This window comes from Crinia signifera, chromosome 19, assembly GCF_055691185.1.
Source record: "Crinia signifera chromosome 19, ASM5569118v1, whole genome shotgun sequence".
Taxonomy (NCBI): Eukaryota; Metazoa; Chordata; class Amphibia; order Anura; family Myobatrachidae; genus Crinia; species Crinia signifera.
This window is the reverse complement of record NC_139226.1, coordinates 116,100,111-116,115,920: the sequence shown is the minus strand read 5'-3', so window position 1 is coordinate 116,115,920 and position 15,810 is coordinate 116,100,111. Positions and strand designations below refer to the sequence as shown.

Below are 15,810 nucleotides of genomic sequence, written 5' to 3'. Positions count from 1 at the left end.
CAGGGTGATAATTGTTCTGATGGCAGCTAATGACCCTGATTCCTGATTTTCTTTCCGTGCGCTGCACACACCGCTGGCATTGTCTGACTGTGGTAAACCCAGCACAGTGACACACAATGGGGCCGATTCAAGATCACTCGCAGTGATCTGAACTTGGCCCCTGCCATGACGGTCGGGTTTAGCACATGCGCAAACCCTGACAGCGAATGGCCACGGCGAGTTACACACTCGCTGGGCCGTTTGCATCGGGGAGGAAGGGCCGGGGGCGCTGGACCATGGGAACGCCCAGCATCTGCCCCGTCTTCGTCTTGACTGACTTTCATATGCGAAGGCCGGACAAATCATCCGATGGTCGATGAATATTGCATGATTTCTCCTGCTAGCAGCTCATGCAAGGGGATGTCTCTCGCTCACACATCCCCTCACATGTTTCCGCGGAGATTCAGCGGCGCGGGGGGTCGTGTATATCGGTTAGCCAAGCGCCATCTCAGGCACTCGGTAAGATGTGCACAGTCGGCCATTGTTTTCAGTGCTGTGCATTCTCGCAATGTGTCCTGATTGTTACCGCACAGAGACTCGCTGAGTGTTTGGACATAGTGAGTAATGTGATTGCCCATTCCTGGGAGGTAACAGCGGACTGACAGCGGCTATACCTAAAGATGCACACCTGCTCTCACAGTGGGGTAGATTTATTAAGCTTGGTGAAGTGATAAAGTTTTTATCACCGGCCAATCAGTTCCTACCTGTCATTTTTCAAACCAAGCCTGTAACTTCACAGGTAGGAGCTGATTGGCAAGTGATAAAAAAACAGACAGTTTATCACTTCACCGAGCTTAATAAATCTACCCCAGTATGCCCAGATGGAGAAACTGCACCTGCCATAGGGCTTTGCAAGTTCCAATGGTGTGTCCAGTGGTGCATCCAATGGGGCACCTAGAGACCGAGAGTGTACGGCACAGAAAGTGGGTATCTGTAGACTGAGGGTGCAAGGCGCTGCAAGTGTGAAGCACACGAGACGATTTGGGTTCGTTTATTCCAGGGTATTGGAAGATAATAGTTGGACGCAGACTCTGTGAAGCGGGTGAAATTTAACGGGTTTAGTTTTATTTAACACAACCTTACAAACAATGGTAATAGCTGGATACATGTGACTGTGCTGCTACCGCAATGTCAACTGCACAATTTACTTTTTAAATGGTACACACTGTACCGTCAACCTGTGCTAACATTACGCTTTACTTTCAAACAGTATTATCAATACACATTATGGGCCTGGAACCAAATCTAGTACTCGGCCTGTGCACAGTAAGTTATATATGACCCCCTGGGGTACGTGTCTCCAATGAACGACCCGACCTTCCTACGGATCAATAGTCGGGGTCTCGCATTTAGTAGGCCTTCCTACGGATCACTAGCCTGAGTCTCACCCTAAACAGGCTTTCCTACGGATCAGTAGCCTGGGGGGAAGGGGAACATGCCAATACGGAGCATGGGGCCAAGGGGTCCTGGTCTGCTCTTGATCCGAACTGTACCACTCCTAAAGAGTTGGAGGAGTTCCTGGGTGTATGGGCTGATGTCCCTGCACGCTGTTCTCCTACTGGTTGGTAAGGGGAAAATAACCCTCCACCGCCTGTTGGAACAAATTTAGGTGTACCCCCTTTCTATATGGCCCAGGAACAGTCAGACCCTCCCCTAGGTCTCACTTGCTGTGGGGATACCCAATGATGACCGCCAGGGTCAGACTCACGGTTATGCAGGGGCTGCCACGTGGAGGAGGCTCCCTGCCTGGGTAGGCTCCAGCCAGGGTCCTCTGCCTGCTTCTGCACCTCTGTTCGGTGCGCTGCTTCCTTCCACACAGCAGCCTGCCCCTCTTCTACAGGGCAGCTGCTAGGAATTGCGGCCGGGTGCCTGTATGAGCCGGGCACTGGGAACACGGGCTCTTTTTGGTGTGCGGCACTGGAAGGAGGCATCAGCGGCGCTGGGAGACCGGGGTCAGAGCTGTCAGTCACCGCTCTGCCTCCGGCGCTAGCCTCTCTTCCTGCCGCCGGGTGCCTGCATGAGCCGGGCGCAACATCTCCCTGACGCGCGCTGCTGGAGGGAATCGTCAGCGGCGCCGGGCGACTGGGGTCAGAGCTGTCAGTCACCGCTCTGCCTCCAGCGCTAGTCTCTCTTCCTGCCGCCGGGTGCCTGCATGAGCCGGGCGCAACATCTCCCTGATGCGCGCTGCTGGAGGGAATCGTCAGCGGCGCCGGGCGACTGGGGTCAGAGCTGTCAGTCACCGCTCTGCCTCCGGCGCTAGTCTCTCTTCCTGCCGCCGGGTCCCACGCTGATCCACCCACCTCCACGTGAGCTCTCCGCCGTCTCCTCACTCCTCCTTCCTTCCTGGCGCCCCCTGAACTTTGGCCAATCCTGGCTGGGCTCCCTGCCACCTGTCCATCACTCCAGGTACGTCCCGCCTTCCTCCATAGCACGTCAGCCGCCATAGGGGGGATAATTAACCCCTTCCACACCGCAGGGTTAACGCTCCGTGTGCCGTTAAGGGGTACCCGCTGCGGGGTGCCACATTCACCCCCACTTTTCATCGCCGTGTCCTCACGCGACAATGTGAAACTTAAGTGTTCATGGTTCGCTGTTCCGCTTCTTCTACCAAATTCTGTAGCATTCTCTTCCTTAGGCCGGTAAAAACGCCTGCGGAACAGACGTCGGTTGGAATCAAACCGGCTTCCTTTAACCAGTGCACTACTGGGGCCAGTCACGTTTGCTGCCTCAGCACCCTTCTCCCCTTTCACCACATCAAATTCCACCATCTCTCCCTCTTCAACACTGCGCCAGGATTTCCGGGGGCTGTTTCTCTTTATGCTCGTCTGATGGACAAAGATATCCTCTTTTGTGTCATTCCTGTTGATGAAGCCATATCCACTTTGGACATTAAACCACTTGACGGTTCCTTGTATCTGTGTAGCCAGCACTGTCTTCCCGGCCTGCCTCCTCTGGACGCAGGTGGTGTGTTGCAGGGTTCGCATCTCAGTCTGATCTTGGGTGGACAGTTCTTGTCCCAGTGCCGAGATCAGTTCTTCAGGGCAATTCCTCAGGATGTTCATGCCTAGAACGATGGGGGACACCTTTCCTTCTCCACAGGTAGTCACCAAATACCCTTGTTTGGGTAAGTGTGTTTGTCCGATCTTCAGGTCGGCCTCCCAGTACCCGGTGCAGGTGATCTCCTGGCCGTTGCTAGCGACCAGTTGCAAATGCGTGGGTGGCGGGGTGATTAGTGTTTCTCTTCCCCAGTATTTTTTTAGAGTGGTTAGTTGTATCGTGGATACTTGCGACCCTGTATCTATCAGGGCCAGCGTCTCTATCCTGTTGATCAGCACTTTAATCTTTGGGCATTGCCCTACATATTGGGGCCACCATGTCTCCGGGTCTGGACCTACTCCTGGTGTTCCCGCTTGTCTACGCCGTTTGGTTCTCCACACCGACTCTCTATCATCGCCGGTCGGTGGTCTGTCCTTCTGATACATCTCCCTTCTCATGTCTGCCATTCCTCCCATCAGCTGTTCTATTTGTCTGCTCAGCGTCTGGAGTTGGTCTTCCTGAAGGTTCTGTCCGCCTTGTACAGCCATGTTTTTGCTCGTTCTGGTCCCGTCCTGGCTCGTGGTGATGGGCCCATGCAGGTTCCGCTGTTCCTTCAAACCCAATAACTCCGGATATTCATCTTCTTGCTTGACCTCGGTGCCAACTACCACGATGGCGGCTTCTTTGAAGTCAATGAACGATTTCCCCGGCATCTGTCGACGGAGTAACCTCAATTGCGCACGCATACTTTCCTTCGCCACCCCTTCTATAAGTTGGACGGTCAGTGTTTCGTCTGGGTTTTTAGCTTCTTCAGGGTCGATGGCTTGTATTGCCCTCAAAGTCGCCTGCAGACTGAGGGCGTAGTCCCGTAGTGTTTCTCCAGGTTGCTGTTTCCTCCCATATAGTTTCATTTTCAGTTCCGGGAGATTTCTTGTTTCAAACATTGTAAATAATCTCTTTAGGATCTGTTCCACTGTCTGTTTATGTTCTGGAGGCCATGACATCACTTCACCTAGGGCGGACCCAGTCAGCTGTCCTATCAATACTTCTATTGTCTGTTGTTCTTGAAGGATGTAGAGCCGGGACATCGATCCTATTTTGTTTTTAAATTGTGCGAACGTTGCCCCTGACGATTTGTTTGCATCCCCGCTGTAGGTTGGCATCCACGGGGCCCCAAAGTAGTACGGGAATGTGATGGGTGTGACCCCCGGTGGTGCGGGCTGTTCTTGTTGGGGTTCCCCTCCTGGCATTGCATTTGGTGGCACTGGCACCACTGGTGCCGCTGGTTCTTCCATACTTTTTTTTTTTTCTTCCTAACCTGGTACCCTGGATCCTGTTCGTATGACGCCAAGTTTGTGAAGCACACGAGACGATTTGGGTTCGTTTATTCCAGGGTATTGGAAGATAATAGTTGGACGCAGACTCTGTGAAGCGGGTGAAATTTAACGGGTTTAGTTTTATTTAACACAACCTTACAAACAATGGTAATAGCTGGATACATGTGACTGTGCTGCTACCGCAATGTCAACTGCACAATTTACTTTTTAAATGGTACACACTGTACCGTCAACCTGTGCTAACATTACGCTTTACTTTCAAACAGTATTATCAATACACATTATGGGCCTGGAACCAAATCTAGTACTCGGCCTGTGCACAGTAAGTTATATATGACCCCCTGGGGTACGTGTCTCCAATGAACGACCCGACCTTCCTACGGATCAATAGTCGGGGTCTCGCATTTAGTAGGCCTTCCTACGGATCACTAGCCTGAGTCTCACCCTAAACAGGCTTTCCTACGGATCAGTAGCCTGGGGGGAAGGGGAACATGCCAATACGGAGCATGGGGCCAAGGGGTCCTGGTCTGCTCTTGATCCGAACTGTACCACTCCTAAAGAGTTGGAGGAGTTCCTGGGTGTATGGGCTGATGTCCCTGCACGCTGTTCTCCTACTGGTTGGTAAGGGGAAAATAACCCTCCACCGCCTGTTGGAACAAATTTAGGTGTACCCCCTTTCTATATGGCCCAGGAACAGTCAGACCCTCCCCTAGGTCTCACTTGCTGTGGGGATACCCAATGATGACCGCCAGGGTCAGACTCACGGTTATGCAGGGGCTGCCACGTGGAGGAGGCTCCCTGCCTGGGTAGGCTCCAGCCAGGGTCCTCTGCCTGCTTCTGCACCTCTGTTCGGTGCGCTGCTTCCTTCCACACAGCAGCCTGCCCCTCTTCTACAGGGCAGCTGCTAGGAATTGCGGCCGGGTGCCTGTATGAGCCGGGCACTGGGAACACGGGCTCTTTTTGGTGTGCGGCACTGGAAGGAGGCATCAGCGGCGCTGGGAGACCGGGGTCAGAGCTGTCAGTCACCGCTCTGCCTCCGGCGCTAGCCTCTCTTCCTGCCGCCGGGTGCCTGCATGAGCCGGGCGCAACATCTCCCTGACGCGCGCTGCTGGAGGGAATCGTCAGCGGCGCCGGGCGACTGGGGTCAGAGCTGTCAGTCACCGCTCTGCCTCCAGCGCTAGTCTCTCTTCCTGCCGCCGGGTGCCTGCATGAGCCGGGCGCAACATCTCCCTGATGCGCGCTGCTGGAGGGAATCGTCAGCGGCGCCGGGCGACTGGGGTCAGAGCTGTCAGTCACCGCTCTGCCTCCGGCGCTAGTCTCTCTTCCTGCCGCCGGGTCCCACGCTGATCCACCCACCTCCACGTGAGCTCTCCGCCGTCTCCTCACTCCTCCTTCCTTCCTGGCGCCCCCTGAACTTTGGCCAATCCTGGCTGGGCTCCCTGCCACCTGTCCATCACTCCAGGTACGTCCCGCCTTCCTCCATAGCACGTCAGCCGCCATAGGGGGGATAATTAACCCCTTCCACACCGCAGGGTTAACGCTCCGTGTGCCGTTAAGGGGTACCCGCTGCGGGGTGCCACACAAGTGGGTAACTTCTGCCAAGGGTGCAAGTTGCTGCAAGTAGGTATTTGCAGAACAAGTGTGCAAGGTGCTGCAAGTGGTATCTACAGACAGCGAGTGCAAGATGCTGCAAGTGGTATCTACAGACAGCGAGTGCAAGTTGCTGAAAGTAATATCTAAAGACAGCGAGTTCAAGGTGCTGCAAGTGGCATCTACAGGCAGGGAGTGCAAGGTGCTGCAAGTGTTTATCTGCAGACAGTGAGTGCAAGGCGCTGCAAGTGGGTATCTAAAGACAGAGTGTAAGGCGCTGCAAATGGCATCAACAGGCAGAGAGTGCAAGGCGCTGCAAGTTGGTATCTGCAGACTGAGGGTGCATGGAGCTGCAAGTGACATCTACAGAGAGTGCAAGTAGCTGCAAGTGGCTTATACAGACCGAGGGAGCAAGGCTCTGCAAGTAGGCATCTGCAGACCGAGGGTACAAGAAGCTGTAAGTGGCAGGTGCAGCCCCTAGATCGACACATGTTTGACAAACGTATAAACACAGTTGTTATGTCTATTATGTTATTTACATAATAACTCTATAGTTTTGTTGTAAAAGTATTTATTTTCTTTACAAATATTTGTGCCACAACAATGGTGCAGAGTCAGCCGGATCTGCATGTCCTCACCCATGTCAGACACAGTTTATTTTCAACTCCATATCAACAGCTTGTAAAGTGTGGTTCAGATATAGTCACTCTCATATTCATATATTATACAAACTGTGATCCCAAGATGACATCCGCTGCCTGTCCAGCTCTAATTAAATAAAGAGGGTCCACTCATATGTAGTGACCAGTCCACGCACAGCAAACAAAAGCTGCCTAGTTTGTCAATGATGTGTTTGTGCAATGCCTGCTGTAATAGATCATTTGAAAGGGGATTAGCGCAGTGTTGCTGCCTTTTCCATTGCCTTGCAGAGCCTGCTTTACTATATCTCTCCTGGACCAGAGCTGATTGCATATGTCTGCACAGCAACTTCTGGGTTCAGGTTAGGTTCATGTACACAGCTGGCAGAACATGCTCTGGGCCATCACACATTTAACATGCAGAGCCTTACCTGGGGCCACGGCTAATCTGCAGAGCTGTGTCTACACGGGTGTGGAGCGTATTATCAACCACACTTAGGTCGACAGTCATTAGTTTGACAGGCAACTAGGTCGACAGGGTTCTAGGTCAACTTGTATGAAGGTCGACGGGTGTCTAGGTTGACATGGTTTTAGGTCGACAAATGTGTTAGGTCAACATGGGTTAGGTCGACAGGTCGCGAGGTCGACATGGGTTTTTCACCGTTTTTTGACCCGAATGTCGACATGGGCACAGTTGGAAGTCAACTGCAGCCCCTTGCATCGCTCACTTTGCTCGCAATGCTTCAGGCACAGTGCCTCGCTGCGCTCGTCACACTATTTTATTCTCCCACCATGTCCTAGTGGATGGTAGGGCATGAAATACCGCTTGTCGGTGCATGTGAAAAAACCCATGTCAACCTTGCGACCTGTCGACCTAACGCATTTGTTATCATGGGCCTGAGTCTAATGCCCATTACACATTATACCACACAACGGAATGCCCATTACACATTATACCACACAACGGAATGCCCATTACACATGACGCAACACACCGTAATGTCCATTACACATGACGCAACACACCGTAATGTCCATTACACATGACGCAACACACCGTAATGTCCATTACACATGACGCAACACACCGTTATGTCCATTACACATGACACAACACACCGTAATGCCCATTACACAAGATGCCAGACACTGTAATGCCGATTACACATGACGCAACACACCGTAATGTCCATTACACATGACGCAACACACCGTAATGTGTAATGTCCATTACACATGACGCAACACACTGTAATGCCGATTACACATGACGCAACACACCGTAATGTCCATTACACATGACGCAACACACCGTAATGTCCATTACACATGACGCAACACACCGTAATGTCCATTACACATGACGCAACACACCGTTATGTCCATTACACATGACGCAACACACCGTAATGCCCATTACACAAGATGCCAGACACTGTAATGCCGATTACACATGACGCAACACACCGTAATGTGTAATGTCCATTACACATGACGCAACACACTGTAATGCCGATTACACATGACGCAACACACCGTAATGTCCATTACACATGACGCAACACACCGTAATGTCCATTACACATGACGCAACACACCGTAATGTCCATTACACATGACGCAACACACCGTTATGGCCATTACACATGACGCAACACACCGTAATGCCCATTACACAAGATGCCAGACACTGTAATGCCGATTACACATGACGCAACACACCGTAATGTCCATTACACATGACGCAACACACCGTAATGTGTAATGTCCATTACACATGACGCAACACACCGTAATGTCCATTACACATGACGCAACACACCGTAATGTCCATTACACATGACGCAACACACCGTAATGTCCATTACACATGACGCAACACACCGTAATGTCCATTACACATGACGCAACACACCGTAATGTCCATTACACATGACGCAACACACCGTAATGCCCATTACACAAGATGCCAGACACTGTAATGCCGATTACACATGACGCAACACACCGTAATGTGTAATGTCCATTACACATGACGCAACACACTGTAATGCCGATTACACATGACGCAACACACCGTAATGTCCATTACACATGACGCAACACACCGTAATGTCCATTACACATGACGCAACACACCGTAATGTCCATTACACATGACGCAACACACCGTTATGTCCATTACACATGACGCAACACACCGTAATGCCCATTACACAAGATGCCAGACACTGTAATGCCGATTACACATGACGCAACACACCGTAATGTCCATTACACATGACGCAACACACCGTAATGTGTAATGTCCATTACACATGACGCAACACACCGTAATGTCCATTACACATGACGCAACACACCGTAATGTCCATTACACATGACGCAACACACCGTAATGTCCATTACACATGACGCAACACACCGTAATGTCCATTACACATGACGTAACACACCGTTATGTCCATTACACATGACGCAACACACCGTAATGCCCATTACACAAGATGCCAGACACCGTAATGCCCATTACACGTGAGGCCAGTGGCGTAACAGAAAATTTTGCTCCCCCCGCCGGGACAATATCGGCGCCCCCCCCCCCCCGTTAAAAGACAAGACCCCCCCACCGCCCCGGGAGCTGGCAGGGGGGTCCGTGCGGCGCGGGGGTACCTGTGGTCAGGGACTCGGGAGAGCCTGGAGGTCCCTGCGGCGCTGATTATGAGTTGCCGGGGTCCCTGCAGCGAAGTGGAAATACTGCGCTACCGCCGTGCGGCGGCGCGGGAAGCACTTCTGACTCTGAAAACACTGGGCGCATGCTGATTGGCTGAATCTCAGCCAATCAGTGTGCGGCCGCGGCCAGTGTTTTGAAAGTTAGAAGCGCTTCCCGCGCCGCCGCACGGCGGTAGCGCAGTATTTCCACTTCGCTGCAGGGACCCCGGCAACACTGGGCGCATGCTGATTGGCTGAATCTCAGCCAATCAGTGTGCGGCCGCGGCCAGTGTTTTCAAAGTCAGAAGTGCTTCCCGCGCCGCCGCACGGCGGTAGCGCAGTATTTCCACTTCGCTGCAGGGACCCCGGCAACTCATAATCAGCGCCGCAGGGACCTCCAGGCTCTCCCGAGTCCCTGACCACGGGTACCCCAGCGCCGCACGGACCCCCCTGCCAGCTCCCCGCTGCACCCACAAGCAGTGGGGAGCTGGCGAAGAAACAACAGCGCCCGCAGACCCCCGGCGCCTCCCCGCCACCGCGGGGGCTGCGGCCCTTTAGTTACGCCACTGCGTGACGCAACACACCGTAATGTCCATTACACATGACGCAACACACCGTAATGTCCATTACACATGACGCAACACACCGTAATGCCCATTACACAAGATGCCAGACACCGTAATGCTGATTACACGTGACGCGACATTGCCAATCAGTGTACCCTGGTGATCATTTCTGGGTTGGAATCAGCAAACGAGATTGTCTGACATGCTGGATTGTGCCCAGACCCAGGAATCTGCAGAACAGGGAATTGCTCCAATTAGTTGGTGAAATGTGGGGGAGGGAGCCGGAATCAGGCCTGATTCATATATGTCTGCGACTCAGTGTGAACGCACATCTCAGGTGGTTTGGGATCTGTGCAGATGTCACATTGCTCATGTTCAGATTTGGTTCTGTGACATTGCTTGTAGCATCCTTACCATTGGGGTGGTGGCGGCAATGGGGATCCCATTTAGGGGTGCATAGGCCATCTTCCAATGCAGATGTTATGGCCTCTGCGGTATTAGGACGTCCTGAAAAGTCTGATATTTACTCAAATGGTCCCATGATGTGCCCCAAAATTAGCAGCAGATCACAGCCTGCACTGGGCATCTTATAACTTATAGCGCACAGCAAAGTGTACAAGTAAGTGTTTCTAGTGCCCACCTCTGAATCTATCCGATAGATGGCCATAGATAGATAGATAGATAGCCATAGATAGATAGATAGATAGATAGCCATAGATAGATAGATAGATAGATAGATTCCTTTTAGCTGTACCAATAGCAAAGTGAAAGTTTAATATTAAGCACTCTTTAGAAAGTGTGATCAGTGGCATAGGCGGCGAAACTGTGGGTGCTCCGGGGCCTGAGCACCCACAGTTAGTCTGTGGGGGGGGGGGGGGGGGGCTGTTTCCTGTGGGAGCACCCACCAGAAAAAATGTAAATCGGCACTCCTGATCAGTGGTCTATTGTACTATCTTGATGATAATGTAACATGGGGGGACTGCCTCACAGCACAGAGGTCATGGGTTATATTCCCACCATGGCCCTGACTGTGTGGAGTTTGTATATTCTCCCCGTAATTGCGTGGGTTTCCTCCGGGTACTCCGGTTTCCTCCCACATTCCAAAAACATACTGATAGGTAAATTGGCTCCCAACAAGTTAACCCTAGAATGTATCTGTGTGTGCGTGAACATGTGGTAGGGAATATAGATTGTAAGCTCCACTGGGGCAGGGACTGATGTGAATGTTCAACTTTTCTCTGTACAGCGCTGCGGAATATGTGTGCGCTATATAAGAAACTTAATAAAATAAATGTATCAAACCTTTGAGGGAGAAGTTGTCCATACTAACCAATAATATTCTACCTGCCTTTTATCTAGCACAGTTGCTACTGGCAACTTCCCCACTTGTAAAAGTTTGCTCCATCTCCCCCATAGTGACTTGGGGCATCCTGTGCGGGGAGGGAGGCTTGCAGATTGCTGTACAGACATTTGCATGTGTTTTGTGTTAGTCCCTGCTTCCTGTGCTGCCTCCATCCTGTGACTGCTGCTAGTTGCCGCAGTGATCACTGTGATGTTCCACTGACATTGCTGCTGCTGCTGCTGGTAGGAGAGATCCCATTACAGAGAGCATGCGCAGTGCTGGCCTCTCTCTCTCACCCCCTGCTCTGCTCCAGTCAGACCAAGCTCGTATTCTCTGGCAGGGAGGACCAGGGTTATCCCTGATGGCTGCTAAGGCTTTGTGCGTGGAGCTAGCCCGGGCACAGCATAAACTCTTCTGGGATTAACAGAGAGTTGTTACATTACTGCTGCACATGATGATCGCCTCTCTGGCCAGGGGCAATCTGCAGGATATCCTAAATGAAGGCTTCCCTGAGGTATGTGTGTATTCTGTATACATCATGTGTGTAGGAGGCAGTTGCTGGGACTTTGGTGTGAGTTGCAGTGCTGACCTGTCATGTGCGGGTGAGTTAGGGGGCGCTGTCTAAGTTTGGGGGTATGTGTGACTGCAGTGGGTCATGCCCCTGTGTAACTATCACACACTGACCGTACAGTGTAGCAAGTAGTCATGGCTGTGTTCTGTTACATATTGCTGGACATCCATGGCTAGATATTGCATTATTTATATGGACATTTGTATAAATGTGTGTGTGTGTCAGTGTGTGTGTGTGTGTGTCTGTGTACGTGTTGTTGTTTAGGTAGCATTGTGTTGATTTGGTGTATTAAAATAGTATAGGCACATGTGATGTATGCACAGTTGTATCGGATGTTACTTGTGCACATACAGTACATCACACTGTGTCACTGCATTCATGTATGTACTATACTCCCTGTCTGTTCCAGGCTAAGCATAAGAGTGTATGTAGTGCAGCTTGTGCAGCTACAACACTTCATCAGAGTTGATTGCACTGAAACCTAGTAAAGGGCCCATACCCCAGCCAGGGCTGTTTCTGTATTACAGGGACAGCAGTGACCCAGGATAATGCATGGAGTATCCTTCATGGCTTCGGCTGGGAGAGATGTCCCTGCACTCGGGCTCATTACTAGGTGATTATGCAGCTTTACCTATTCCCCAGAGCTGCAGCTGAGCTGGGTTACTGGAACTGTGCTGGGAACTGAGCTGGGAGCAGACTGAGCTGGGTTACTGGAACTGTGCTGGGAACTGAGCTGGGAGCAGACTGAGCTCAGCTAGTTGGAGCTAAGAGGTTACAATTAGAAAATGACGGAATACACAGTATATTCACTAAACATCTGTGAGACTGTTCCATGGAATAAACTACATTTACTTTATTTGGAAACAGCCTTAAGAAGAATTTGGTCCATTAATAGCTGTGACGCTGGAGGAACAGCTGGGGCACCAGTGTGGAGCTCCTCTGGAGTTGGGACTGAGATGGGGCTGAAGCTGGGTTAAAGGAGCCATTTCCAGCCTGTCATCTGGCAAGCCTGTATCACTGCCAACACCGGCTTCCCTTAGAAATAGGCTCCATCTCTGAAATATGTGTCTGTGTATTCTGTATTCAGTTCAATATTATTGGTGTGAAAAAGCAGCCAAATGCAAACATTCCTAATCTGTGTAATAAGTGTGGATACAGTACTGTAGGATGAAGTCAGTCTATAGGGGATGCAGTCATTTGGTCTACAGCATGATGGTAGACAGTCATTAGGTCGACATGGGAAAAGGTCAACATAGATCTAGGGTGGCATAGGAAAAGGTCGACATAGGTTGACAGGTCATTAGTTTGACAGTGTCTAGGTCGACAGTCAAAAGGTCGACATGGGGGTTTTTCACAGTTTTTTGAGCCGACATGTGCCGACAGGCGGTATTTCATGCCCTACCATCCACTAGGGCAGGGCTGGGCAACACCGGCCCTCCAGATGTTGATGAACTACACATCCCAGCATGCCTTGCATCAGTTTCAGCGTGGCCACATAGCAAAACTAATGCAAAGCATCCTGGGATGTGTAGTTCATTATCATCTGAAGGGGCCGGTGCTGCCCAGCCCTGCACTAGGGCATGGTGGAAGAATATAATAGTGTGCCCGACGCATTGCGAGTGCAGCGAGCGATGAGAGGGGATACGGTGCACTTTAAACTGTGTCCATGTTGACTGTGTTGACAGTCAGGTAAAAAAACAGTAAAAAGCCCCATGTCGACCTTTTCACTGTCGACCTAGACATTGTCGAACTAACACTACAACAACAAGAGAAATCTCACGTGCGCTTATAGGTAAAGTCCTGTATATTTATACGTAGATGATTCACAAGGTTCAGATCCGTCTCAGGTATTCCATAAACATGTGAAAAAAACAACAGGAAAAACGATATTGAAACTCCAGAAAACAGTCTATTTCCCCTTTAGGTGAAAACAGGGTTTAAAGGAAAAGGTGTCCCCAGACAGCTTCCAAACGATCCCAGGGTGAATTAGGTGGGTCACCTCACACGTGCATATGTATGTGAATGCTCACATGTATGCTTACATATAACAGATGCTGTGTACTCCCATAAAGGTATCTTTTTCTTTATAAAACTTCAGATGGCCAAGATAAAATCACACTGTTTTATTCTTTAGAATAACAATGGAGCAGGAACACGGTTTTTAACAGCTTTCATAACACATCAGATGTTACCCGGGTGCTTAATGATGGTACCAGAAAACTGTGACAACTATGCTCCACACTACGTTGATTAAAAAACTCCAGACACTTGGATCAACGCGTTTCGGCACGCTGCGGTGCCTTTTTCAAGAAATATGTGTCCAATGTGCAGAGACTCCCAGTTAGACACAACGCCAGGACCTGCTCTCACCAGGATCCTCCACGTGTAGAATGGGGTCTGAGCAGCCTTTACCTATAAGCGCACGTGAGATTTCTCTTGTTGTTGTAGTGTATGTTTGGTGGTCCGGTGACCACTTTTGAAGGATCATATGCAGCTTTAAGGTTTGCAGCGCCTGTGGTGAAATATCTTTCTTTTTTAGAATTGTCGAACTAACAACCTGTCAATCTAATGACCTTTCGACCTAGAACCATGTCAACCTTTTCTCATGTCGACCTTTTCCCATGTCGACCTAATGGCGTCGACCTAATGAATGTCCACCATCATGCTGTAGACCAAATGATCCCAGCCCGTCTATAGATGTCCCCCTATTATTAGGATCCATTGGTCACTTATTAGGTGTACAGGCTGCAGAGTAATAATGTGTCCAGCCCTGGTGTAGCCCAGCAGTGAACACCTGTGTAATAAGTGTGGATACAGTACTGTAGGTGTCAGTCTATAGCTGTCCCCTATTATTAGGTGTACAGGCTGCAGAGTAATAATGTGTCCAGCCCTGGTGTAGCCCAGCAGTGAACACCTGTGTAATAAGTGTGGATACAGTACTGTAGGTGTCAGTCTATAGCTGTCCCCTATTATTAGGTGTACAGGCTGCAGAGTAATAATGTGTCCAGCCCTGGTGTAGCCCAGCAGTGAACACCTGTGTAATAAGTGTGGATACAGTACTGTAGGTGTCAGTCTATAGCTGTCCCCTATTATTAGGTGTACAGGCTGCAGAGTAATAATGTGTCCAGCCCTGGTGTAGCCCAGCAGTGAACACCTGTGTAATAAGTGTGGATACAGTACTGTAGGTGTCAGTCTATAGCTGTCCCCTATTATTAGGTGTACAGGCTGCAGAGTAATAATGTGTCCAGCCCTGGTGTAGCCCAGCAGTGAACACCTGTGTAATAAGTGTGGATACAGTACTGTAGGTGTCAGTCTATAGCTGTCCCCTATTATTAGGTGTACAGGCTGCAGAGTAATAATGTGTCCAGCCCTGGTGTAGCCCAGCAGTGAACACCTGTGTAATAAGTGTGGATACAGTACTGTAGGTGTCAGTCTATAGCTGTCCCCTATTATTAGGTGTACAGGCTGCAGAGTAATAATGTGTCCAGCCCTGGTGTAGCCCAGCAGTGAACACCTGTGTAATAAGTGTGGATACAGTACTGTAGGTGTCAGTCTATAGCTGTCCCCTATTATTAGGTGTACAGGCTGCAGAGTAATAATGTGTCCAGCCCTGGTGTAGCCCAGCAGTGAACACCTGTGTAATAAGTGTGGATACAGTACTGTAGGTGTCAGTCTATAGCTGTCCCCTATTATTAGGTGTACAGGCTGCAGAGTAATAATGTGTCCAGCCCTGGTGTAGCCCAGCAGTGAACACCTGTGTAATAAGTGTGGATACAGTACTGTAGGTGTCAGTCTATAGCTGTCCCCTATTATTAGGTGTACAGGCTGCAGAGTAATAATGTGTCCAGCCCTGGTGTAGCCCAGCAGTGAACACCTGTGTAATAAGTGTGGATACAGTACTGTAGGTGTCAGTCTATAGCTGTCCCCCTATTATTAGGTGTACAGGCTGCAGAGTAATAATGTGTCCAGCCCTGGTGTAGCC

General features: G+C 50.4%; 2 protein-coding genes across 4 annotated transcripts in view; one reads left to right on the top strand and one right to left on the bottom strand.

The window, feature by feature from the left end:
• The window catches only part of DIXDC1 (DIX domain containing 1), a 125,460-nt gene that overhangs the window by 6,834 nt on the left and 102,816 nt on the right, over positions 1–15,810 (top strand). Inside the window, exon 1 of one of the 3 annotated variants that reach the window (XM_083163214.1) lies at positions 11,551–11,771. The exons of 1 other annotated variant lie outside the window; for it this stretch is intronic. In XM_083163214.1, coding sequence (XP_083019340.1) covers positions 11,709–11,771 — 63 coding nt within the window. In that variant the 5' untranslated portion in view covers positions 11,551–11,708. Of the gene's footprint in view, positions 1–11,550; positions 11,772–15,810 lie in introns of those variants that run through there. One more of the 3 variants, XM_083163212.1, reaches the window with a different exon arrangement.
• LOC146042927 (uncharacterized) lies at positions 958–5,987 on the bottom strand. Its single transcript, XM_083163211.1, has 2 exons — positions 5,177–5,987; positions 958–4,499 (listed from the first exon to the last, which is right to left on the bottom strand). Exon 2 carries the CDS (start codon positions 4,368–4,370, stop codon positions 1,662–1,664), a length of 2,709 nt encoding a protein of 902 aa, XP_083019337.1. The 5' UTR covers positions 4,371–4,499; positions 5,177–5,987; the 3' UTR covers positions 958–1,661.

Excerpts from the sequence above, each read along its gene's own strand:
- LOC146042927 (XM_083163211.1), bottom strand. The coding sequence starts at position 4,370 with ATGGAAGAACCAGCGGCACCAGTGGTGCCAGTGCCACCAAATGCAATG.